Source organism: Globicephala melas, chromosome 10, assembly GCF_963455315.2.
Source record: "Globicephala melas chromosome 10, mGloMel1.2, whole genome shotgun sequence".
NCBI lineage: Eukaryota > Metazoa > Chordata > Mammalia > Artiodactyla > Delphinidae > Globicephala > Globicephala melas.
Genome location: NC_083323.1, coordinates 6290792 through 6317728, shown reverse-complemented (window position 1 = coordinate 6317728; position 26937 = coordinate 6290792). Strand labels below are relative to the sequence as shown.

Here is a 26937-nt window from a genome sequence, read left to right as displayed (position 1 = left end):
GTAAAATGGGAACATAACCTGCTCAGAGGTTTTCCTGCAGGTGGACTGAGCCCAGGCCCCAGCCTGGAGCAGGGCTAACTCAGTGTGGGAGCGTCTCATGGACACTGTTATGGACGGAACTGTGTCCCCCTAAAGTTCAACATGACTGCATTTGGAGATGGGGCCTTTACGGAGATAATTAAGGTTAAAGGGGCCCAGATCCCACAGGACTGTGCCCTTATAATAAGGGGAAGAGACAACAGAGGGACCTCTGGCTCTCTCCGAGGAAAGGCCGGATGAGACACAGAAGAGAAGGCAGCTGTCTGCAAGCCCAGGAAAGAGTCCCTTCCAAAGCCACCCTGAGCCTGCACTTCTCGCCTCCAGGACTGTGAGAAAGTACATTCCACCGTTTAGGCTGCCTGGGCTGTGGCACCTTGTTAGAGCAGCGTTTTGGGCTTGAAAGATGCCACTCTGCGAGGGAGTGGCGAGGGAGCTGTGCCCCAGAGGTCAGCGGAGGTGACCTCACTTCCAACAAGGGCTCCCGCCCTGCTCCGGCGCTACGGACAACACCTCAGTTCAGGACAGCTGCACCTCAGGCCTCACACACACACTAAAAACAGATCCATCTGGAATTAAGAGCTAATCAAGTGCGCACCAATGTTACACCACAAGCCCTGATTTATGATTCATCAGGAAAGCTTTCGTTAAAAAAAAAAAGTAGGCAACACGATCTGCCACAACTGTTTATTATATTTAGAAGTCTACAAATTTGAGCTTTTAAGAAAAATTCACAAAATATTCAGTTGAAACCACATTTCTGGTTCATCAAATTTCAAATATATTTTAATGTGCTGAACAATATATTCTAATGCTGTCTAAAACACAGCCAAATTATTTTTCTTTTATTCATTTGTACACATTCTGTAATATTTTGAAAACCAAGATTAAGATAAAAAATGTTAAGAAAACTACCCAATTACAATGATTATTTTCCCATGTACTGGAATATTTTCTGTGGGTGTGTCTTCTTACCTTATTCATTTTTACTTCTGTACACTCTATCGATTTATAAATGCACTTAGGGAGTTCTCATCTTACATTTCTCATAAATTCAAACAGCAACGCCTTGTCAAAAGATTAATTTGCTTGGCAGTGCAAAGCTTAGGCTGTTAAAAGCACTCACTGAAAATTATTTTTAAATTTCTCGATCATCCAAAATAAACAATTTCAAAGGGACAGATGTCTTTAAACATGATTTTGAAATCACCTTAACATGTGGAAATATAAACGAAGCAATCTCAAATTAGACACCAGCCATTTTTGGTCTTTTGTTTTTATTCTTTGCTCCCTTTTTAATGAAATATATGTCGTGAATTTTGTTTCTCCAGGCCCTCCTCGTATCAGCTGATGCTGGTAACCCTTAGCCCATGAGCCTCACAGCACTGAGACCCTCCCCCCCCCCCCCGGCCCCCAAGGAGAGGTGGAGGAGCCCTTGTTTCCAGACCCCCAGCTGTTGGAACCAAAGAGTCCAAGGAAATTAAGCAGGGGTGTGCACGGATATGCCAGAAGGAAGGTGTGTGCAGGAAGTCACGCAAAACAGAAATCGCAGGGAAGCTTCTACTACACCAAAAATAACAATTTCTCAAAAGAAATATTAAAAATCAGGAATGTATGTATACCCTGTGAAAAAGTAGCAGAACAATCCACAAAACTGGCTGGTCTTCACTGCAGTCTGTGATGTGGTCACTGGTTCATTTAAAGAGGAATTTCTCCAGGAAATACATATCGCAACGTCAGTATTAAGAACCATAGCGATCCTACAGAAAGAACCAACACGAAAGTTTACGACTATCAGCGTCACCAAAACGGGTGCCGCAGCGACGGGAACCCGCACCCGAGGAAGTGGGAACCGGGAGCTCCTGGCGCCTGCGCTGCGGCCCCTGGGCTGTGGGAAAGACGGTGAGGGGTGCAGGGCCCCATGGTGAGCCCTCCAGGGGGCAGGTGTGATGGGGGGACAGAGGAACCCTGAAATTCTGGTTCAGCGGAGGGATCTTGCAGGAGCACCTTAACCTCTCTGTGCCTCTGTTTTTCAATCCATAAACTGGGCATGATCACCTATAAAAAATAGGGATGTCACCTCCGCGGAAGGACTGTGTGGGCTCGGCTGCCCTAAGGGACGTGAAAGAGCTCTGCGAATTCTAACCAAAGGTTGTGTCACCCACAGCAGGAGCCCCAGGGCCGCGGAGCTCTCCACAGTGGGGGCACCTCCCCAACCCGGGAGCCCCCTTTAGCGGCAGCAGAGTCCACGTCGATTAGGTCCTACTCCCTACAGCCATGTTTCACGTTATCAATAGCGTCCTAAAATAACGGGAGGTAAGCAAGAAGGTTCACAAAGTCGCCTTCGTATAATCAGAGCCGGCCTTAAAGCATTATACGTGAGCACGTTCCACTCCTGCCTCATTTAAAAGACTGAAATACAATCTAAATACCCAACTCGGGGAATATTTAAATAAATTACATCTATTTTCACTCAACAGAATGTGGTTTCTGAAGACTTTTTAACTACACGGAAGTGCTCATAACAAAACATCATGAAGGAAAAAGAGGGTGCAAAACCACAGACACAAGATAATCCTTTACAAATTTTAAACAGGTATCTGCACAGAAACCTAGAATCAACATAGAATAAACCAAATATTAACAGAAGTCTGCCCTGGGAGGGGGGGTTATGGGTAATTTTTTATTTTCTTCTTAATATTTCTGTTTCAATAGAGGAAAAAAGTAGGTCATGATCATGACAATTCCTGTAACAATTCCTCTAGAGGCATAACTTAGAAAATTTAAACAAATATGAAATTATAATTTCTGGTTTTCATGGTGTCCTGGGTTACACTGTAGCAAACATATAAATCAATAATATAAAATCTGACTTTCCAGCAGTTGAAGAGTGGTCCGAATCTCATTTTCAAAACTATTGAACCCACCATCAAACTCAGTTAACGTCATCCCCGTTTCACTAACCTGAATCGAAGTCATGACTCCGTTAGCAAAGACGGAGAGCTTTCCAGCAACGGATCTCACTCCCTGCTTAAACTGGGCCATGTCGGGGGCCGTGGGCAGCATGCTCGTGAGGTTGTAGTTTCCTGCACACAGAGCAGACACTGGCTCGTCACTACCGCAGGGATGGCACCGCCAGTGCCCAGGGACCCGATGGCTTTGGAGAACTCGGCTCCCCTCCCCTCCAGCTGCCCATAAGCAGCAGCTGTGGTTAAGGGAAAAGGAGCCTGCGGTGGGTTTCAGCGCCAGCCCTACCATGAAGCAGCTGCAAGACCCCACGGTGAGAGAAGATGCAGCACTAGGTCTTAAGACCACCACGGGTTCAAATACTGGCACTGCCACTTCCAAGCTGTGTGCCTTTGGAGAGGTTCCTTACCCTCTCTGGGCCCGTTTCCTCCAGGCACTTAACACAAGACCTGACAGAGAAGTACTCAGTAAATGGCAGATGGGCGGACATCTGTGGGTTTTTTGGACTCAGCATCTCTTCCCCCTTTTGGTAAAAGCCCTCCTCCTCTGCGGGAGGTCTCTCCCCCAGCCCCCTAAACCATGCATGGGCACGTGACCCAGACCTAGCCAATCAGAGCCTTCCTGGATTCCCGCATTCTCAAGGGAGGGGAGCCGTTTGCTTGCTCTGGGGTTAGTGGTGGGGGGGAGGCGACGCTGTAGCTGTCTGTGACTAGGGCTGTCCCCCTCCCACTCCCTCCTCAAGGAGGGAAGGAGGAAGCCTCTGGCAGTGCGGGAGGAGGCTCACCCCAGGAGGAGAGGCAGAGGGGTGGGTGGGGCTGTCTGCGGACTCAGCAGGGCCGGCCGACCCCTCCCCCTCCCCGAGGCCGCTGTCGGCTGGGTTTCTGCTGCTGAAGTTTTGGTTGTCCCAGCACAGCAGCATATTGCACACAGGGGAAGCGCATCAGAGGTGTCACACATAAAGGGGTCCCTAGAGCTGACAGATGGGCTTCTGTGGCGCACTTTTGTCACACAGCTGTGAAAAGGTGCCGGAGGGGCTCAGAGACTTTGTGAGAGAACGCCAACCCTGCAGAGCCTCCAGGGAGCCAGCCCAGCTGCCCCTCGGCTCCGCAGGTCACTCTACACCCGCCTGCCCCTTAAGCAGCAGCAGAAGCCAGGTCCCTTTCCAAGAACCAAATAGGAGGCACGCGTTTACCCTCCGGCACGGACGCCACCCCGGAGAGACAGTGTGTCTTCCCACAGCGCCATCCCGTGCCCAGCACTCGGGGAGGGGCCCCAGGTGCGGCTGCTTCTCCTCTCTGCCCCTCGTGACATTTTAGAGTCTTGTAGCCCTTTGCCAATGACAGAGCGACAGCCTAGCCCAGCCCAGTGACGGGACTTGGGTTCAAAGCCCAGCACGGTGGGTGCTACCAGCCGGTAAGATGAATCTGAGAGGAAATGAAGAGCTAGTGTGACATCCTGGGCGCAAAGGGCCAGTCACAGCTGCTCCATGGCGTGGCGAGGTCCGGAGCGGCGAGGGGGCTGTGCCCCAGAGGTCAGCGGACGTGACCTCAGCAGAAGCGCCTCCACTTACAGGCTTCCAACTCGAGAAACGCTGAGAAAGGAGGGAGCACAGCTGAGGCAGGAGGTTTAACGTGGAGGCAAAGCGCTGCGGCGGCTGCTCCACTCGGGCGCACAGACGCCCCTTCTTTTCGCTCAGGTGGACAAGACTCCGGTTTGTGTAACTGAACCTGGTTGGCGACAGCACCGCACAGCTGTGACGTGTGACAAATATGTTCAGCAAATCACCAAACAAAACCGCCCGACGGCCGACTGAAGTCAGTGCTTTGGAGGCCGACAGGCCCAAAGAGGCCAGGCTCCTGGACCCCGGGCCAGAGCCAGGAGGAAAGGAGAGAGTGGCCGAGGTGCCTCCAGGGAGCCTCGAGACCCAGGGACAACAGCAAACGCGCCAGGAGCCCCTACGACCCTGGGCAGTGCGCACCGAGCCCGGACAGAGGTGTCCGTCCGCAGTGCCCTGGGCTTCCCGGGTGGCCCCGTTCAGACTCAAATGATCAGGACCAGGTTTTGGAAAGAAATGCACCAGAGGGGCAAGCTGGGTTTCCAGCTTCTTCTGTTCCGACACTGCTCTCAACAAAGAACAAAGCCACCTCTGCTCTGTCATCTGGTTCCCTCTGAGCCTGAGTGGCTCCCTCGGAGGCAGTGCCCAGCGATGGCCGTCCCCCGTCCCCCAACCGACCCTGCTCTGGAGTGACGGCAGGGACGGGCACTGTGCCAGCTGTGGATGCTTACGTGTGCTCCTCATCTACTCCCTCCCAGACCCAGGAAGGGAGCGGCCTCGGAGCAAAGCCAGGGTTAAAGCGCGCCCCCAGGAAGTACCAGGAGGCATTTCTAATTTGGAGAAATCGTCCCCTTAACCCTGAAGAAATTATAAAGGTGATCTACCCAGTGGCACTGATATTTCACGGATGGGGAAACATTTAAGATAAGGAACACAGAATACTCTCTTAAAACCGCTTTTGCTCTTTGCTGAAATGCACTCTAAATAAAAAGTAAATATTTAATGATCAGTGTTCAGTGCGCTTGCATTTAGAGCAGTTATTAAAGGCATCTGATGAGAGATGCAGAATGAGGGTAATCGTGGTCTGAACCATCTGGGTTTGGGATGGAGGAGGGAGGGGAAGGGAGGGCAGGTGCTGCAAGCAGGACCACTGGCCGCTGGGGAGGGGCTGAGGGTCCCTGGGCAGCCTCGCACCCCAGGATGGTCCTATCAGGGCTGCGAGTCCCCAGGACAGGAGCTTGTCTGGGACCCACAGAGGGCCAAAAAAACATCAATGGACCTTTGTTCTCTAAAAGGGGACAGGAAGGTAAACGTCATCGCTGGCTGCAGCCTTCCTTCAACAATTGGAAATGCTGCTCATTTGATCTCTGAAAGGTTGTTTTTTTTTTTTTTTTTTTTTTGTGGTACGCGGGCCTCTCACTGCTGTGGCCTCTCCCGTTGCTCCGGACGCACAGGCTCAGCGACCATGGCTCATGGGCCCAGCCGCTCCGCGGCATGTGGGATCTTCCCGGACCAGGGCGCGAACCCATGTCCCCTGCATCGGCAGGCGGACTCTCAACCACTGCGCCACCAGGGAAGCCCTGAAAGGTTTTTTTAAACAAACAATAATGTTTCAGAGTGAAACTTCCAGTAACTTGAATTACAAAAACAAACACGGCCAGGGGTGAGTTTCAACCTGTCAGGTTCTCTGGACTGCCCTGCCCCTGTGCCAGGGCGCCCATGAGGTAGCCCAGCACTGACCCACGGCGGGCAGAGGCGGGACCCTGGGAGGCCTCCACAGGAGCCGAGCACCCCTCTGCCAGGGGCGGCCGCACAAGGAAATGCCCTGACAAGAGGCCAGGACACCGAAAGTTCGCATATGAGAACACAAGTCCGTGAGCCACACCTGCCCCAACCCAGGCCCAGTGCAGGAAACGGCCCGTCAGAAAGCAGCTGCTCCTGCTGGAGGCCAGAGGGTGGCCTAGGACGCTCCCTGCCCAGGGGCCGCGCACCAGGCCTGTGTCCCACAGGTCTCTGGTCCACCCACCTGGCTAGAACCCTCCCTCTCACTGCAGCACAGCAGCTGGGCAGCGCCCGCTTCACCCCGGGGGCCACGGTGGCTCTTGAAACGCCCCCAAACCCCAACACGGAAGGCCCCAGGCATTCGCGTCTCCCCCATGACCTTCTCTGTTGGGGCTGTTTCTCTCTGGGCTCAGAAAACGGTTGTTCTCTGTGGCTGCAAGGCCCAGCGGCCGCCCGCGTGGGGTCCCTCTATGCCCACGCCCAGCTCCTCCAGGACTGGAGACGAGGGGTGCAGGTGGTCCCGGGCCTTGAAGGCCTTGGAGATCCCCCTCCGCTTGGGTGCTCCTGCTGACGAGTGGGCTCCTGAAATGACCTCAGAGGACCCTGCTCCTTGAATGTCGGCCGTGACATAAGGGGGACACGTGGCCCTCCCCTTACCCCCGAGGCCTGACTTGGGGCTGACTGGGACTGGAACACGGCTTTCCTATGGCTCAGGGTCAGAGGGACAAGCAGAGACGCGCTTGGTTCTGGACGCCCGTGACGGGCCTGTGTGCTGAGGCTTACTCCCTGGGGGGGGCCCAGACATCTCCTCATCGGGGTCTGGACCCTCCTCTCCACCTGCCTGGTTCCAAAGCCCCATTCTGTCTCCCCTGGGAGGCGGAGGCTGGTGGACTCACCTGTTCTATCTGCTCTGACTACCCCTGGGGTCCGGGAGGGGCCTGGGAGGGCCTGCCATGTGCCAGACCCCGAGGTGACACTTTACATAAAGGACCTCATTTCAGCCTCAGTACAAACTGGTGAGGTAGGTATGGATATTACCCACCCATTTTACAGAGGAGGAGACCGAGGTGACCTGAAATCCCCCAGGTCTCACAGTGAGGGAGTGGGTCCCGTCACACGGGAGCCCAGGGCTGTCCCCTCCAAGGCTGTGACACCACACGAGCCAGACACCAGGTTCACACCATGCTAGGCACCCCACCGCCCGTGACGATAGTTCAGGGAGACGACATGCCGGGTAACTTTGGGGACGTCGCTTAAATTCCATGACTTGGTCTCTTCACATGCAAAGCCTGGAATAATAACTTCTGCTCTGCCTGACTTACAGAGGCCATAGGAGCATCAAATAATGGCCGCTAACAATCCTGGTAAAGTACAAAGCCCTGTCCAGAGGAAATGTATTCATGCCGCAGACACGGTGGAGACCAGCCTCATTACCTGCCGTCTGCTTCCTCTGCTCATCAAACAGGTCAGCAGAACTGATGGAGGAACTTGCCGAAAGCCTCTCCAGCCGAGCCCTGGTTTCATACTAGACAAGACCAGGAGGAAAGAAACATTAGGCTCCAAACACCATGAGCAATTCTGCAGAAAGAATCACCGAGGAGCTATCACGGCTGGGCTGGGGGCCGGCATGACGCTCACGTCCTGCGGGTCACAAGCAGACAGGTGAACGCACAATGCCACGGCCAACAACGGTCAGTGGAGGGGAACCCAGAGGGAGAGTGACAGTGACAGCTCTGTCATGTGCTGCTCTCACCCAGCTGCCAGGAAAGGCCGCTCCAAGAAGCTCTCTCCCAATAGCCTTATATGATTTCCTAACTGAACTTGAATGTTGTCAACTTTAAGACAAGGCAGATTTTAGTGGGTGGAGAATAGCCAAGTGGCAACTCTAAATACACTCAAAATGCTAGTGGAGGGCTTCCCTGGTGGCGCAGTGGTTGGGAGTCCGCCTGCCGATACAGGGGACATGGGTTCGTGTCCCGGTCCGGGAGGATCCCACGTGCCGCGGAGCGGCTGGGCCCATGAGCCATGGCCACTGGGCCTGCGTGTCCGGAGCCTGTGCTCCGCAACGGGAGAGGCCACAACACTGAGAGGCCCGCGTACCGCGCAAAAAAAAGCTAGTGGAATTTCTACTGCTACAAAATAAAATCGGTACTTTAGGAAATAATTATTCTCTGTATCGTGCAGGAAGCCTAGTAATAACACGTATCTCTAAGAGTTTTGCGTAAGCACATTAGTGCTTCACAATTAAAAGGAAACCTTTAAGCTCCTCATTTCCATTTGAGTCTTACTGCTTAGCCAGACTCCGCTAAGATAAGCTCATTAACATTTCTGAGAAAACAGGCAATAATCTCTTTTCTGAAAATAAATATACCTACCCTCGAGAATCTATCTGTATACTTCATTTAACTATGGTTAAAAAATTGCTAAGTAAATTACAGGTGTATCAAAAATCTCCTGAAATTTACTCAAAAGGTATCGAATGGATGGCTATTCAAAACACTGAGAAAGGAATGAGAGAAAGATGAGACACTGTCCCTGCCTTCCCATCACTCCTCTAGCTGGAGCGGCAAAGTGGGGCGATTAGTCAGAAAGACCTGGGCTCGAGTCCTGCTCCAGCACTCTGGGGACAGGGGTCCCTTGCAGCCTGACTCCATCTCACTCAGCATCCAGCACCTCCTCCCACACCTCCCGTGGCCCTGCTGGCTTCCTGCTCTGTGGGGACCACACAGAAACTCCCTGGGCACTTACGTCAGCTTTGGCTTGTCTTCCAAAGTACATATCTGAGGAAATGGCTTTGACGTTGCCAAACTTCTTCTGGGCCTCATCTGTATTTTCAACTGGCTCATAGTCTGGCTTGCGGCGAGCAGTAGGTCTACAGTTAGCAACAGCCAAAACAGGAATGACGTCAGTAAGATGATGAAATAGGAGTTTTCTCCCATTACCCCTTAGAGAACACTGGTTTTGACAATCACCCACAGATGAGAATGCCTTTGTGGGAGTCCAGGAGTCCGGCAGAGAGGGTCCAGCACACTGCTGGAGCAAAAAATCCGAGACTGGATGCATTAAAGAGGGTAAGAGGAATAGTTTCACTGGGCCCATGTCACTCCTCCTCCAAGGCAGCACAGCTCAGTGCCAAGAGGGATCCACGGGGCCTGCAATTTCTCCCACGGGGGAAGGTGAGAGGGTGGTGAGCGGGTGCCTGGTCTCCCCAGCTGTGTGGGACATTGCCAAGGGTGCCTCTTTCTTTCTCATCCCACCCAGGATACTGAGGTGACCGACACAGCTTAGGGGCTGCGGAGGCTGGAAGCAGAGCAGCCAGGGCTCAGAACTCATCAAAGCTGTGTGCATTCCACTAACCACTTCCCGAACTCCACGAGGAGGCCTGCTCACAAACCACTGGATACGCTTTGCCTGGGGAGCCCCCAACTGGCCCTCCAACGCTCTGCATGCCTCACCCATGCACCTTTGGCCCCACAGCTGGCTCCCTGCACATGCCCCTGCGGATGGTGAGGGCAAGCCTTTGCAGACAGAAAGTGAGCATGTGCAAAGTCAGCCCAACTCTGGGATTCACAGAGGGCACAGCACCCGAGCATTTCAGGGCACCACCCTGCGGAGAGCAAGCAGGAGGCTCTCAGCACCTGGCCCTGCTCTGTGGGACTGAGAAAAGACATACCATCCTGAGATGTCACCCCCAAGAGGAATAAGAAGTGTGGAATGAATGCATCCATAGCAAAGGTCTGAGTAAGCCTCCGCATCTCCAGCAGGGCTGACTACTGAAGGCATTTCTCACCCAAAGCCAGGCACTAAAGACTGGAGGAGGCGATGGCTCCTTCAAATGCAAAGACAGCAACACAAGACTCCAAGGAACATGAAAAACCAAGGAAACATGATACCGCCAAGGGAAACAATAATTTTCCAGTAACTGATCCCAAAGAATTGCCTGACAAAGAATTCAGAATAATTGTTTTAAGGAAGCTCATCAACCTACAAGAACACAGACACCTCAATAAAATCAGGGAAATAATACACAGATAAAATGAGAAGTTCAACACAGAGACAGAAATCATAACCGCTTCCCATCGCTCGCATTACCGTCTGAGCTCCACCTCCTGTCAGATCAGCGGCGGCATTAGATTCGCATAGGAGCATGAACCCAGTAGGTTCGAACCAGAACTGCATGTGGGAGGGATCTAGGTTGTGCGTTCCTTATGAGAATCTAATTCCTGATGATCTGAGGTAGAGCTGAGGTGGTGATGCTAGCGCTGGGGAGCGGCTGCAAATACACATTATCATTAGCAGGGAGGTCTGACTGCACAGAAACCATAATAAGTCAATTGCTTGCAGACTCATCAAAACCCTGTCAGTGGGAACTTCCCTGGTGGCAACAGTGGTTGAGGGTCCGCCTGCCAGTGCAGGGGACACTGGTTTGAGCCCTGGTCTGGGAGGATCCCGTGTGCCGTGGAGCATCTGGGCCCGTGTGCCACAACTGCTGAGCCTGCACTCTGGAGCCCACGGGTCACAGCTACTGAGGCCCACGTACCTGGAGCCCATACTCTGCAACAAGAGAGGCCGCTGTGTTGAGAGGCCTGTGCACTGCAGTGAAGAGTGGCCCTGCTCGCCACAATTGGAAGAGGGCTGGCACGTGGCAGTGAAGACCAAACGCAGCCAAAAATAAAAAATAAATAAGTAAATAGGTAAAATAAATAAATTTGAAAAACAAAACAAAACCTGTCAGTGAGTGGCAAGTGAAACCAAGCTCAGGGCTCCCATTGATTCTGCATTATGGTGAGTTGTATAATTATTTCATTATATATTATAATGTAATAATAATAGGAATAAAGTACACAATAAAGGTAATGCGCTTGAACCATCCTGAAACCACCCCCCACCCCCGAATCCCGGGCCGTGGAAAAATTGTCTTCCACGAAACTGGTCCCTGGAGCCAAAAAGGTTGCAGACCACTGAAGCAGAAGAAAGAATCTGTGAACTTGAAGACAACCCATTTGAAATTATCCAGTCAGAAGAGAAGAAAGAAAACAAGAAAAAGAGCAAAGAAGCCTATGTCAATTATGGGACACCATCAAGAACACAATTCATGCATTGTGGGAGTCCCAGGAGAAGAGAGGAAGAAAGGGGCGGAAAGCTTATTTAAAGAAATAATCTCTAAAAACTTCCCAAATCTGGAGAGATATGTGGACATCCAGATACATGGAGCTCATAGGTCCCCAAACAGATTCAACCCAAAGAAATCTTCACCAAGAAATATATAATAAAACTGTCAAAAATCAAAGACAAAGAGAGAATTTTGATAGCAGCAAGAGAAAGAAACTCATTCTATAAAATGGAAGCCCTGTAAGGCTATAAGCAGATTTCTCTGCAGAAATCCTGACGGCCAGAATATAGTGGGATGATATATTCAAAGTGCTGGAAAAACAAACACAAACACAACTGCCAGCCACCAGACTTGTCCTACAAGAAATGCTAGAAGGAGCTCTTCAAGCTAAAATGAAAGGATGCTAATCAGTAACATGAAAACATAGGAAAGTATAAAACTCGCCGGTGAAGGTAAGCATATAGCCAAATTCAGAACACTCTAATACTGTAATAGTGGTGTATAAATCACTTAACTCTAGTATAAAGGTTAAAAGACAAAAGCGGTAAAAACAACGATAGCTACAGTAATTTATTAGTGGATACACAATATAAAAAGATGTAAATTATGACATAAAAAACATAAAATGTAGGGAAGGAGAGTAAAAGAGTAGAGATTTTGTATGCAATCTAAGTTAAATTGTTATTAGCTTAAAATAGACTGCTATAACTGTAAGATGTTTTATGTAAGCCTCATGGTAATCACAAAGCAAAAACCTATAGTAGAAACACAAAAGAAAAAGAGAAAGGAATCAAAACATACCACTATGGAAAATCATCAAATCACAAAGGAAGACAGCAAGAGAGGAAGCAACAAATAGAAGAGCTACAAAAACAGCCAAGAAACAGTTAATGAGATATGGCAATAGTACATCCTTAACTATCAACAATTTTTTTTTTTTTTTTTTTGTGGTACGCGGGCCTCTCACTGTTGTGGCCTCTTCCGTTGCGGAGCACAGGCTCCGGATGCGCAGGCTCAGTGGCCATGGCTCACGGGCCCAGCCGCTCCGCGGCATGTGGGATCTTCCCGGACCGGGGCACAAACCTGTGTCCCCTGCATCGGCAGGCGGACTCTCAACCGCTGCGCCACCAGGGAAGCCCTCAACAATTATTTTAAATGCAAACAAATTAAATTCTCCAATCAAAAGACACAGAGTGTCTGAATGGATTAAAAAAAAACAAAAACAAAAACAAGATACAACTATATACTGCCTGTAGGAGACTCACTTCAGCTTTAGGGACACACATAGGCTGCAAGTAAAGAGATGGAAAAAGCTATTCCATGCAGATGGAAACCAAAAGAGAGCAGGGAGAGCCATACTCATATCAGACAAAACCGACTTTAAGTCACAAACTGTAACAAGAGACAAAGGTCTTTATAGAATGATTAAAGGGTCAATTCATCAAGAGGATATAACAACGGCAAATATTTATGCACCCAACACAGGAACACCTAAATATAATAAGCAAATATTAACAGATCTGAAGGGAGAAATAGACAGTACTGCAATAATAATAGAGGACTTTAATATCCCACTTTCAACGATGGACAGATCATCCAGACAGAAAATCAATAAGGAAAACTGGACTTGAACCAAATGGAACAAAAGACATATTCAGGACGTTCCATCCTATAGCAGCGGAACACACATTCTCAAGCACACACAGAACATTCTCCAGGATGAATCACGGGCTAAGTCACACACAAATCTGAATGATATTTAGGTCTTAAGAAATTTAAGAAGGTTGAAATCACGTTAAGTATCTTTTCCAACCACAGGAGTATGAAAGTAGAAATCAATAACAGGAGGAAAAGTGAAAACCCCATAAATAGGTGGAAATTAAACAGCACACGCCTGAGCAACCAACGGGTCCAAGAAGAGACCAAAAGGGGAATTAAAGGATACCTGAAAACACAATCTTCAACAAAGGAGCCAAGAATATACAATGGAGAAAAGACAGTCTCTTCAGCAAGTGGTGTTGGGAAAGCTGGATGCTGTAAATCAATGGAGGAGAACATTCCCTCACACCATACACAAAAATAAACTCAAAATGGCTTAAAGATTTAAATATAAGACATGACACCGAAAAACTCCTAGAAGAGAACATAGGCAAAACATTCTCTGACATAAATTGTACCAATGTTTTCTTAGGTCAGTCTCCCAAGGCAAAAGAAATAAAAGCGAAAGTAAACAAATGGGACCTAATCAAACTTATAAGCTTTTGTACAGTAAAGGAAACTATAAACAAAATGAAAAGACAACCCACAGAATGGGAGAAAATATTTACAAGTGATGCGACCAACAAGGGCTTAATTTCCAAAATATACAAAACAGCTCCTACAGCTCGATATCAAAAAAACCCACAAACAACCCAATCAGAAAATGAGCAGAAATAGACATTTCTCCAAAGAAGACATGCAGATGGCCAACAGGCACATCCACAGACGCTCAGCATCACTAATTGCTAGAGAAACGCAAATCAAAACTACAATGAGGTAGCACCTCACACTGGTCAGGATGGCCATCACCAAAAAGTCTACAAATAATAATTGCTGGAGGGTGTTGAGAAAAAGGAACCCTCCTTCACTGTTGATGGGAATGTAAGTTGGTGCAGCCACTATGGAGAACAGTATGGAGGTTCCTTAAAAAACTAAAAATAGAGCTACCACATGATCCAGCAATCCTACTCCTGGGCATATATACAGAAAAGGCAAAAACTCTAATTCTAAAAGATACATGCACCCCAGTGTTCATAGCAGCACTATTTACAATAGCCAAGACGTGGAAGCAACCTAAATGTCCATTGACAGATGAATGGATAAAGAAGATGTGGTTTATATGTATGCAATGGAATACTACTCAGCCATAAAAAAGGGTGAAATATGCCATCTGCAGCAACATGGATGGACCTGGAGATTATCATATTAAGTGAAGAAAGTCAGACAGAGAAAGCCAAATTTCATATGATATCACTTACACGTGGAATCTAAAAAAGATGATACAAATGAACTTATTTACAAAACAAACAGACTCACTAAAAAAGAAAACAAATTTAAGGTTACCAAAGGGGAAAGCTGGGGGAAGGGATAAATTAGGAGTTTGGGATTAACAGATACCACTACTACATATCAATGTAAAATAGAGGGCTTCCCTGGTGGCACAGTGGTTAAGAATCCGCCTGCCAATGCAGGGGATACGGGTTTGAGCCCTGGTCCAGGAAGATCTCACATGCTGCGAAGCAACTAAGCCCGTGCGTCACAACTACTGAGCCTGCGCTCTAGAGCCCATGAGCTACAACTACTGAGCCCACGTGCCACAACTACTGAAGCCCGTGCACCTAGAGTCCATGCTCTGCAACAAGAGAAGCCACTGCAGTGAGAAGCCCAGACACCACAACGAAGAGTAGCCCCTGCTCACTGCAACTAGAGAAAGCCCACACACAGCAATGAAGACCCAATGCAGCCAAAAATAAAAAAAAATAATAAAAAAAAAAATCCCACCAATTTTCTAAAAAATAAAATAAAATAGAGAAACAACATCGTCCTACTATAAAGCGCAGCGAACTACACTCAATACCTTATAATAACTTATAATGGAAAAGGATATGAAAAAGAATATATATATATATTCTTACATATTCAGTTGCATCTATCTATCTATCTATCTGAATCACTTTGCTGTACACCAGAAACTAACACAATATTGTAAATCAACTTTACTTCAATTTAAAAGAAAAAAAGGATATCTTAAAACAAATAAAAATGGAAACACTTACGGGATATAGCAAAAGCAGTACTAAGAGGGAAGTTTAAGGCCAACAGGTATATGAAAAGGTGTTCAACATCAGTGATCATCAGAGAAATGGAAATCAAAACCACAGTGAGATATACCCCCTCACACCTGTTAGGATGGCTATTGTCAAGAAGACATGAGATAAGTGATGGTGAGGACTGGAGAAAAGGGAACCTTTGTATACCACTGTTGGGAATGGAAATTAGTATAGTCACATGGAAAGCAGTGTGGGAGTTCATAAAAAAATTAAAAGTAGAACTACCATATGATCCCACTTCTGGGTATATATGTCTGAAGGAAACAAAGTCAGTATCATGAAGAGATCTCTGCAGCCCCGTGTGCATGGCCGCATTATTCACAATAGGCAAGATATGGAAGCAGCCTAAGTATCCGTCAATGGGTGAACGGATAGAGAAAATGTAGTATGATATACAATGGGATAATATTCTGCTATAAAAAAGAAAGAAGGAAATCCTGCCATTTGTGACAACATGGATGAACCTGGAGGAAGCCAGAGAAAGACAAATACTGTATGTCCTCACTTGGATGCAGAATCTAAAAAAGAAGAAGTTGAACTCAAAGAAACAGAGAGCAGAATAGCGGTTCCCAGGGAGATGGGGGCAGATGTTGGTCAAAGGGTACAAACTTTCATTTACCAGATGAATAAGTTCTGGGGATCTGACGTACAGCATGGTGATCATAGTTAATAATCCTGTAGTGTTACTTGAACTGTGGGAAGAGAGTAGAGCTTAAATGTTCTCAGCACAAAGAACAAAAACAGGTTAAGCTGATTTGAGGTACGGCAAACGCACTTCTCATTTATAATGTGTGCACACGCCATTTCGCTTTTTAGAAAGCCAACAGCAGTAATTTTGTAAAAGGATTTTAGGCCACTTTGAAAAGGCTGGATATTCTAATTAGAAAAATGAATAAATATCCAAACCACACAACATTTGAATGAATTTTGCTATTTAAAATAGGCCTGTTGGGCTTCCCTGGTGGCGCAGTGGTTGAGAGTCCGCCTGCTGATGCAGGGGACGCGGGTTCGTGCCCCGGTCCGGGAAGATCCCACATGCCGCGGAGCAGCTGTGCCCGTGAGCCATGGCCACTGAGCCTGTGCGTCCGGAGCCTGTGCTCCGCAACGGGAGAGGCCACAGCAGTGAGAGGCCCGTGTACCGAAAAAAAAAAAAAATAGGCCTGTTATTTCACTCTTCAGTTCCACGGATCAATTAGTAAATACTGAATACATTGTCATGCACGTAAGACACTGCTCCACATTACGCAGGATACAAAATGAGTAGGATGACGGTACATTCCAGTCACCGAGGACAATCCCAGGTCACACCTGTTGTCCCAACATACTAGCATTGTCCCCCTGCACTCTATAAAGAGTTCCCTGGTTTGGACGATACATTATACAGCCCTTCATTCATAATCACCAAAAACTGTAGACAGTTCTTTGACAGGTAAATGGATAAACAGACTCAAAAATAAAGATGGAGGAACACAGCAACATGAATGAATCTCAAGTGCACTACGAAAAGTCAAAGAAGCCTGTCTAACAGGGCTGGTTACTGCATGCCTCCAATTATATGACATTCTGGGAAAGGAAAAACTGTGAGGTCAGAATACAGACCAGGATACAAAGAATATTCTTGAAATAGTACAACAAAATCATTTACTAGTGTTAGAGAATTTCCCTAGAGATGCATAGAGTCACTATTTACAATCCCACTGCTCTGGTATTCATACCTGTCTGTGTGGCCTGTGGTTTTTAGAATGATGTCAGTGTCTTTGACGGTCTCTTTTTTCCAAAAGGAATCCGAACTGTCATCCCAGCTAGAAAAAGAACTGCTCCTTAACTCCACTGGCTCGTCAAAGTACCTGTATGAGAGAGAGCAGAACAGTGACTTTGGAGGACCTGACCGATGTCCACTCACATCCGGTGCATGGGGACCGCCCTTCCCGGCCTCTTTGGAGTTGGGGGCAGCCATGTGATCTGGCCAGTGCAACAGGAGCAGACATAAGGCGAGTCATTTCCAAGGCCTTTCAGGTGCCCAGTCTTCTCTTCCCTCGCCGCATGGAAGAGGTCGGGTTTTCCAGGTGCTTCAGCCTCGGACAGGTGAAACCACCATCCACCTGGACAATCAAGATTCCACCAGAAGGACAGGTAAGCTGGACAATCACCTGTACCCTCAGCTGACTTTAGCGAATGAGAGACAAACCATCATTGCGTTAAGCCCTAAAGATCAGGGCGGGGGGGTGGGGGGGGAGTATTTCTCACTGCAGCGTAACCTAGCTTATCCCAACAGCGCATGACGTCTTTGAGTGCTACCCCACTATAGGTTAGTCACAAATAATGCTTCAAGCCCATCCGAGGAGCTCTTTGTTGCCAATCCGGCCACGTCAGCCACGGTATAAGGCACCATCCCTAACAGCAAGCAGCCCTCAGTGTAAGTGACGCTGACAAGCCTTCTCCTGGAATCGCTGTCACGGGACCACCGCCCCGAGATGCTCTTCAGTCTGGAGCTTGACGTGAGCTTTGTCTGTAAGCATCTCAGGGGAGCTGCTGGCCTTCTGGGTGGGTTTACACTTTCATTAGCTGAGCGTCACTGAGCAGGGCATCGCTGAGAGAGCAAGGCTCAGGGACAGCTTTTGGTCCTGAGTGGTGGGAGAAAAACGTTTGACCAAGAGCAGCAGGGTTTGCCTGGAACAGGACAGAGATTGACAGGTGAGGCGGACGTGCCAGAGCCGCAGTGGAAAGTGACCGTGTGCCACCTCAGAGTTCAGGACCGCTTAGGGCGGAAAACAACCCGGCCAGGCATGCACTCCTTATAAAGGTGGTTCCCGAAGTTCAGAAGAGAGACGCGGATCCCAATGCTTGGGCCTGAGGAAAGGAAGGATGAAGGAAGAGAACACAGAGGCTTCAAAAATGTCACCAAGGTTTCTGCAGAGAGTAAGAATGGAAGCACACAGGAAACAAGGTGAGGGCCAAGCCCCGAGGGCATAAGGAGTTCATGAGCTAAGATGGGGGGCGGGGGAAAAGACTCAATATACTCTTTTATTCTCGCAGGAAAAAAACCAGAAAAAGGAGGGGGCATAAACCTGCCGTTTGAAGCAGATTGTATGACTTCATATGAATAATAGAAAAAAGGCAGAATTTCCGAATGTGGTTTCTGCATTCTCTGGCAAGGAGGTCATTAAGAACAAAGCTGGTTACACTAGCCCTCTCTCTCCAGGAAGGAAAACACGCAGTGTTCAAAGCGTATCTGGATTTCAGCTAGAAACTGACCAGGCTCTCCCTGCGGCTGATCAGCGGATGAGCCTGAGCCACTGGGCTCTGTTCAGAGAACAGAGACAACCAATCCCTGTTCAGAGAAGAGACCAGAACAACGAAGAGGCTCGAAGTCACGTCTGAGAAAGAAGGTTTGAAAGATGTGATCCACTTGTTGGCCTGGAAAGTTACCTTCAAATATCTGACGGACATATTTCTAAGGGACCAAGTGAAAGAATTAGGACCGATTCAATAAGGAATTTTAAAACTACTTAATAAGCACCTATGAGGAGCCAGGCACTTGCTGGGTGAGGATACTGGGCAAGGAGACATACTCAGACCCTGCCCTTATGAGGTTGACTGATCTGAGCTCAGAAACCCAGGGAGATATGTAAGCATAGGGCAGTGTTTCTCATGGAGCTGCTGTTGGACTGAAAGGCTGCCTGGAGGAGGAGGAGGGGGAGGAGGGGAGGAGGGAGGGGAGGGGAGGAGGGAGGGGAGGAGGGAGGGGAGGAGGGAGGGGAGGGGGAGGAGGGGGAGGAGGAGGGGGAGGAGGAGGAGGGGGAGGGGGAGGAGGGGGAGGGGGAGAAGGGAGAGGAGGGGGAGGGGGAGAAGGGAGAGGAGGGGGAGGGGGAGAAGGGAGAGGAGGGGGAGGAGGGAGGGGAGGGGAGGAGGGAGGGGAGGGGGAGGAGGGGGAGGAGGAGGGGGAGGAGGAGGAGGGGGAGGGGGAGAAGGGAGAGGAGGGGGAGGAGGAGGAGGGGGAGAGGGAGAAGGGAGAGGAGGGGGAGGAGGGAGGGGAGGGGAGGAGGGAGGGGAGGGGGAGGAGGGAGGGGAGGGGAGGAGGGAGGGGACGGGGAGGAGGGGGAGGAGGGGGAGGAGGGAGGGGGAGGAGGGGGAGGAGGGAGGGGAGGAGGGAGGGGGAGGAGGGAGGGGGAGGAGGGAGGGGGAGGAGGGGGAGGAGGGAGGGGAGGGAGGGGAGGGGAGGAGGGAGGGGAGGAGGGAGGGAAGGGGGAGAAGGGAGGGGAGGGGAAGGAGTGCTAAGGGGCTGCGTTGTCTCCTGGAGGGCTCTGTGGTGGGGTGGGGGTGAGCACTGGATGGAGGTGGGTGGAACTTCCAGGCCCTTCACAACTCTGAGGCACTGGTACTCAGGACTTTTTGAATTTAGTATCACTCTAAGGGAATATTCTTCATTCCGATAAGCCAAAGTGCTTATCCTGGAATGTAGGGCCATCGGATTTTTTTTTTTTTTTTAATGACTGGACAATTAAAAAATCAGGAGAGAGAAAGCCATTCTGCTAGGGTCCTACTGATGAGCAGGAGCCCGTTACGTCGTATTCTCTGCACTGCGGCGGGGAGGGTGCCCTTCCCACCACTCACCAGCGAGGCTCCCTGTGCTCCTACATGGTGTACGCAGTGCGGGAGGGCCTCCCGATGCACCAGGGAGGATGCGGTGGAGGACGGGCATCCACCAATGGCTGTGGGGCACCTGTCTTTCCTCGGAAACACAACAGCTGCCCCGGATCTCCAAATCTTTATTGACTTTCTAATGTTTTGATTTCTAGATCCTTGTTCTTAATACATTTCATTTTTATTTTCGCCCTCCCAGTCTGTCTTCACCCAACCTGAAAACATTCCTTACAATCCCTTGATAAGAGTACCCTAATAGCACATATCTGATTTACAGCTATAGACAACTGTCTGTTCCACTGAAGGCCACACTGGCTTTATAAGGCTGAACAAGTTGTTCTAGTTTCATTATTTGGTACTCAATATATAATTACATTGTTTATATCCTGGAAACAATGGAACTCAAAAAAACAAACAAAAAAACAAATCCCCAAGATATGGTTGGTCTTATTTTTAATAGAAACAGTACTCTTTCATAATTCATAATATTCAAGCTCTAATGGGCTAATGAATTATTTGGAAGCAATGAGAGCTCTTCATGGAATACGCCTGCTTTCCGAGAGTCCGTGTTTATTTGACTTCATTTGCCAAAGTAAGTATTGTTCTACCAATAGTAGCTACCATAAGGAGGACCAGCAGAGGCGTTTACGTTCCCATTAGACAACCTGCAGGTGATGATAAACAACACACCAAGGTCTCTGGCAGGAATCCAGTAAGTGCGGTCAACATAAAAACGCCATCTGCTCCCCGGTTTCAAACCATAAATAATTGTTCCATAGCAACGAAGGCCTTTAGGTCTAAGTCTTTTGACTAAGCTTTTGGAGAGGGAGGCCAACAGGATTCCTAAAGCTCCCAACGGGCAGAGGAAGCCCCCCAGGAGCAAGGCTCCCCAGCTGCCCCCCAGGGCCCGTCCTCACCCGCAGCCACCTCTCCTTCCAACCCTGTGACCAAGCGGCACCACTCATGGAGCTGGAAACCTACTTCCTTTACTTGCCTATGCTCTCCTCTGCATAGGAGTTGTAATGAGAAGTGAAATAATCAAAAAGGCTTTGTGGAGAAGCCAAGCAGGCGAGTGTAGACCCTGCACCACTGGGGGTTTTCTTGACCCGGACACATCCTCCTCTCATCTAGTGTGCACATCCGACACACATGCAGCCTTCAAATCAAGTTAGGCATTTAATTTTAGCCTGTAGAAAATGTATTTAAATACTTTAAAAGGCATGATTTGGAAGTTACCTCTAAGTAACCTGAAACCCTGTATGTTATACAGGTTACTCACAAGCAGCAAACATCAAACCACCCTGTCTCTGAAAGCACTGCCAGGGAACACCTCTAAACTACTAACTTTTCTGGGGGTTAAATATCTGGACTTGAAGTAATGTGAAGCTACGCTAGCAGAATGATTTAAAGATAGTTCTCTGTATTACAATTCCTTACCTATGAACTTTGACAGGAGACTACAGAATTTCAGGATTAGATTCTAATTAGTTAACATATATTTATATCTGTTATGTATATGAAAACGCTTCAAGCCTGTGTAATTGCCAGACAACAGTAATGCCCTTTGAGATGTGAGTGAGTGATGGCGTCTCCTTGTAGGGACCGCCCATTACTGATGGGCACACATTCAATTTCCCCGAACTCCAAACTTGAAGGCGGCCCTCAATGAGGTTAATTTAAGTATCTAACAATAGTAATTAAACGTTTAGACTGAGTCACACATCTCCTGAACTGAGTTTCTATACAATAATAGCAGCTAAACATGACAGCACTATTCCCAGTGCTCTGTATTAACTCATTTAACCCTTGCACACCCTGAAAGGTTGGCACTGCTGGTGTCCCTAACTTACAGATGAAGAAGCTGTAGCACAGGGAGGTTACAGAGCTCAGCCCAGATCACACAGTCAGTAAGTGGCAGGGCCAGGGTTCGAGTCCAGGTCGCCCAGCTTCCCAGCTGGTGCCCGCCTCCTGACACCCCAAGTTTACTTGGTGCCTGTGAAGCAGGCCGCCCTGTGCTGATCAGGTTCTGGGAGGAACCGCACAGAGTGAGTCAATTCAAGTTAAACTTGTTTTCGGCCTCTGCAGTGGCTTGAACCTGAACCACGGCCTCTCCATGGTCAGCTTCACGCTGGAGTTAGGCAACTTGTCCCCGTCGGATGGGGAGCGCTGAAGGACGGGGCCTAGGCTTTATCCCGGGACGCCCCTCTGAAAGCAACAGTGTTTTACATTCATAAAAATGCACACACAAAGAGCGTTTATTTAATAGTCTATCCTGCCAACTGGAGACTCCAGAAGCTGGTATCCTGAAAACAAAAGAAGCTGCTGAAGGCGCAGCTGTGAAATATTCCAACTGTTGGAATAAGACTGAACAGCTTAACATACACCTTTGGGATTCTGCTTATTTCTCCAATTTCACATTTTAGATAAATACAACTTTCCCACCTCTAATTTTAACTCCGGGGTGCAGATTTTATTATCAAACATTTCAGTATTAGCAAACATCATCCACTAAAGGGGGTTACCCCGATTTTTTTCCAAAGGACGTCCTTGACTCCAGCCAAAGCTTTTAAAAACAATGAAGTACACTGATTTGTGTTTGTTCCTAACGCAAATAAACTCGTGAGTCCATAGTGATCACTGCTTTTCAAAAAGACACTTTAAAGATGATTTCTACCAGGTTACCTTGAGCTGGAAGTAAAATGCAAGTCATCACTGTCGTCGCTATACTTTTTTCTTGGTTTCGCTGGGATTGGCGTTTCCTGTTCAATGGTCTGCAAATCTGAAGTCACTGAATGTGAAATACCACTGGAGAAAATAGAGAATAAAATAGAAAAGAATAATATTAGTTCACGAGGACACTTGCGTGTTCACCAAAGAACGAATCTTTTTTTTTTTTTTTGGCCTCGCCGCGCAGCTTCTGGGATCTTAGTTCCCCGACCGGGGATCGAACCGCGGGCCCCCAGCAGCGGAAGTGTGGAGTCCTAACCTCTGGACCGCCAGGGAATTCCCATGAATGTTTTAATTTACACTCTCAATAAAAATATACTTACTAGTGGGGTTAAAAACATGAGCAATAAAAAAATATTGTTTTGGTGTAAGCATTGAAAAATACTGGACTTTAGTGAGGCCTGTAACTAATTATACAAAATACAGTCACATGTATCAGTTATGTTTATGGCATCCACTTAATGACAAGTCAGACCGATTTCCTTTTACCTAAGAATCAAATTTGGAATTTTTCATGCTATAGTGAACACCGCTGTCCCTCGGCTTCTGAGGGGGATTGCTTCCAGGACCCCAGCAGATAAAAAAAATCCACAGTATTCCTTTGTACTTTAAATCATCTCTAGATTACTAATAACACCTAAGACAATGTAAATGCTACGTAAATAATTGCAAATACAATGTAAATACTATGTAAATAGTTGCCCCTAAGAGTGGTATATGCAGCAAATTCAAGTTTTGCTTTTTAGAACTTTCTGGAATCCCCCCCCCCAAACATTTTCAATCCCCAGTTGGTTGAATCTGCAAATGCAGAACCTGTGGGTACAGAGGGCTGCGGGCGGACTGTATTAGAGCAAAGCAAAACAACTGAAGAAAGTGAGTAATGAGAAAACAGTTCTGAAGTTGAAATTAACAAGGAAAATCCGTTCATGATTAGCAAACTAGTTTAAATTCTGAAATCCAAGAAAGCAGAGTCTTACATACCTTCTGCAGTTTCCAAATCCCATGCCAAGTCTCTCTGATTCCACCTTCTTTTTGCCACTCATGTTCATCTTTTCATCTTTCTTCATCTGAATATTAAGATCTTTATAGGCTAATCGTAATGACGACACACTGCCAGAAAAACCAAATGCTCCTTAACTTAGCTTTAATTCTTGTTCTTGAGTTAAACTACGAAGAACATTAAACATATCACTCTACTTGTAGCTTCATGCTGCTTTCCATAATTAACGATTATGAAGGCAAGTTGGCATTTTTTGGGGGGTAAAGGTCTTTTTTGAGTAGATGCTCAAGAAACTCTGAATGAGTTTACAGATACTTTTTGGTTGCTGCTGGACTTACATTGCTGTTCTAGTTTATATCACTTATTATCATGTCATAACATGATGTATACTGAAATTATCTCTCTAAAGGATAGTAAAAAGCAGAATTTCTTACTTGGACCAATATTTTACTATACTTCAACATTACATATCAAAAGTACAAGGTTAGTCTCGTTGGTCTGCTCTGGTTTAAGATAAAAAATATATACAAGGGCTTCCCTGGTGGCGCAGTGGTTGAGAGTCCACCTGCCAATGCAGGGGACACGGGTTCGTGCCCTGGTCCAGGAAGATCCCACATGCCGCAGAGCAGATGGGCCCGTGAGCCATGGCCGCTGAGCCTCCGCGTCCGGAGCCTGTGCTCCGCAACGGGAGAGGCCACAGCAGTGAGATGCCCACATACCGCAAAAAAAAAAAAAAAAAAAAATATATATATATATATATACAAATTTGACTTAACAAATAGATAAATTAAGAAGGGATTACTTCACTGCAAAAGGGTTCTTCAGTTTACAAGAAAATTTCCTGTAGGGTCTCTTTATGTAATCAGGCTCTGAGAGCATTTAAAATGGAGTTATCTCCAGTAATACCACTTCTGGGCATATATTTGGAGAAAACCATAATTTGAAAAGATACATGCACCCCAATGTTCATTGAAGCACTATTTACAATAGCCAGGGCATGGAAGCAACCTAAATGTCCATCAACAGAGGAATAGATAGAGAAGATGTATATACACACACACACACACACACACACACACACACACACACAATGGAATACTATTCAGCTATAAAAAAGAACAAAATAATGCCATTTGCAGCAACATGGATGGAGCTAGAAATTGTCATACTGAGTGAAGTAAGTCAGACAGAGAAAGACAAATATCATATGATATAGCTTATACGTGGAATCTAAAAAAAGGGTACAAATGAACTTATCTACAAAACAGAAACAGAGTTACAGATGTAGAAAACAAACTTACGGTTACCAGGGGTTAAGGAGCAGGGAGGGATAAACTGGGAGACTGGGATTGACGTATACACAGTACTATATATAAAATAGATAACGAATAAGGACCTACTGTAGAGCACAGGGAACTCTACTCAATACTCTGTAATGGCCTATATGGGAAAAGAATCTAAACAAGAGTGGATAGATGTATATGTATAACTGATTCACTTTGCTGTACACCTAAAACTAACACAACATTGTAAACCAACTACACTCCGATAAAAACTAAAAAAAAAAAGAAAAAAAAAATTGGAGTTGTCATTTCTCAGCCAATAGTTTCCTCTGCACCACCAGCCGGATACTCATCGCCTATCTCTCAAATATTTGTGACAAATAATGCACCCAGGTGAGAAATGACGAATAAAACGCTGTCTCTCACTCTCAGATTTCCAAAAATGCTATAAATACTTAATTTTTCATAAAGAAAACCAGGCCTATATTAACAATTACAAGAGTAAATTATCATATTAGTAAAATAGCAACAAAATTTCAGGGCCTTGAAAAATGATATACCTACCTTATCAGGATTTCTAAGCTATCATCCATTTTATAAAATTGTGTAAAACGTCACGAATTCCTTGTAAGAAAGGCACTGTATAAATTCCATAATGATATAAATACATTTCTCTGTAGTAAAAGGGAATGACGACAGAATTTCTTACTAGGAAAAAATCATCTTGCTTTTGCTGTGAGTCAAGCAGGATTTCTGTTTTGTTTTCATCTGGCAGTTGGTTTTCTTTACTATTATTCCTACAGATCAGGTAATGGTAACATACCCACTTTATTACTTGGAAAATATAATATACTCTTTCAAGTATAAATTTTGGAGGAAAACAATAGATCTGTTTAAAATCAGTAGAACTGTGGTAACAGAGTCTTCTGGAGATGAATGGATAGGGATGGTATGAGATGGGGAAGTTTTCCTTCTTGGGGTACTTGACGTACGATTGGGTCTATCCTCCATTAAAAGTGTGCATTTTTAACAGCCAGGCCCTGGAAGCACTAATGGAATAAGGAAGCCAGGACTCCAAGCTTCTCAGACCCACAGAAGCCCTTCCAGTACCAGCTCAGCTCAGGGGAGGGCTGGCCAGACACTCAGGTCAGCAAGAGAGCAGCTCCAGCGGCACCACTGTATCTTCTTACTCTTTCTACCAACTGCGCACACAGACGCCTCTGAGGATGGGCCCAGAGACAGCCAGGCGAGGCTCAGGCTACTGCATGGATAGTTTAGTTTCGCAGTCCGACAACACAAGAAATGATACCGCTCCTGAGAGCTGATTGAACTGAAATAACTTTATTTACAGCCATTAAAAAAATGAACTTGCAGGGCTTCCCTGGTAGCGCGGTGGTTGAGAGTCCGCCTGCCGATGCAGGGGACACGGGTTCGTGCCCAGGTCCGGGAAGATCCCACATGCCGCGGAGCGGCTGGGCCCGTGAGCCATGGCCGCTGAGCCTGCGCGTCCGGAGGCTGTGCTCCACAACGGGAGAGGCCACAACAGTGAGAGGTCCGCGTACCGCGAAAAAAAAAAAAAAGTGAACTTGCAGAAGACTAACATAAAGCTTGGGCACTTCCTCATAGCTGGCATAGCGCTAGTTTGGTGAAACTGAGCTGTGATGTGTCTGAGCGGCAGGACGGTGATTAGGGCATGGTGGTGCAGCTGTTCTGAACAAGGCCATGAAAGGGGTCAAACTAGGTTCCCAAGTCCAGTTCATAAATACCCCATGATCTGCATCTTTGCTTTTATGCTGTACTGAATGGTCCTAATGAGAGACACGTTGAGGCTGGTGTTGTTTCTAGTAGTAACATGCTAGTTTCTGTCCACCTGACCTACAGGAAGGGAGCTGCTGCTTCCTGTATTCCACATCTCCTGTTCTGATCAGGCGGGGATTTCACACGTTCTCTGGGAAAACCTC

General features: G+C 47.4%; 1 protein-coding gene across 2 annotated transcripts in view; it reads right to left on the bottom strand.

Moving 5' to 3' along the window:
- Positions 1 to 709: 709 nt before the first annotated feature.
- The window catches only part of ARFGAP3 (ARF GTPase activating protein 3), a 55057-nt gene continuing 28829 nt past the window's right edge, over positions 710 to 26937 (bottom strand). For both annotated transcript variants that reach the window (XM_030855738.2, XM_030855739.2), the window contains exons 10-16: positions 23675 to 23803; positions 22649 to 22771; positions 17038 to 17169; positions 9089 to 9212; positions 7775 to 7865; positions 3001 to 3122; positions 710 to 1796 (exon numbers count right to left, since the gene is read on the bottom strand). In XM_030855738.2, the coding sequence (XP_030711598.1) occupies positions 1779 to 1796; positions 3001 to 3122; positions 7775 to 7865; positions 9089 to 9212; positions 17038 to 17169; positions 22649 to 22771; positions 23675 to 23803 (739 nt within the window). In that variant the 3' untranslated portion in view covers positions 710 to 1778. The remainder of the gene's footprint in view (positions 1797 to 3000; positions 3123 to 7774; positions 7866 to 9088; positions 9213 to 17037; positions 17170 to 22648; positions 22772 to 23674; positions 23804 to 26937) is intronic.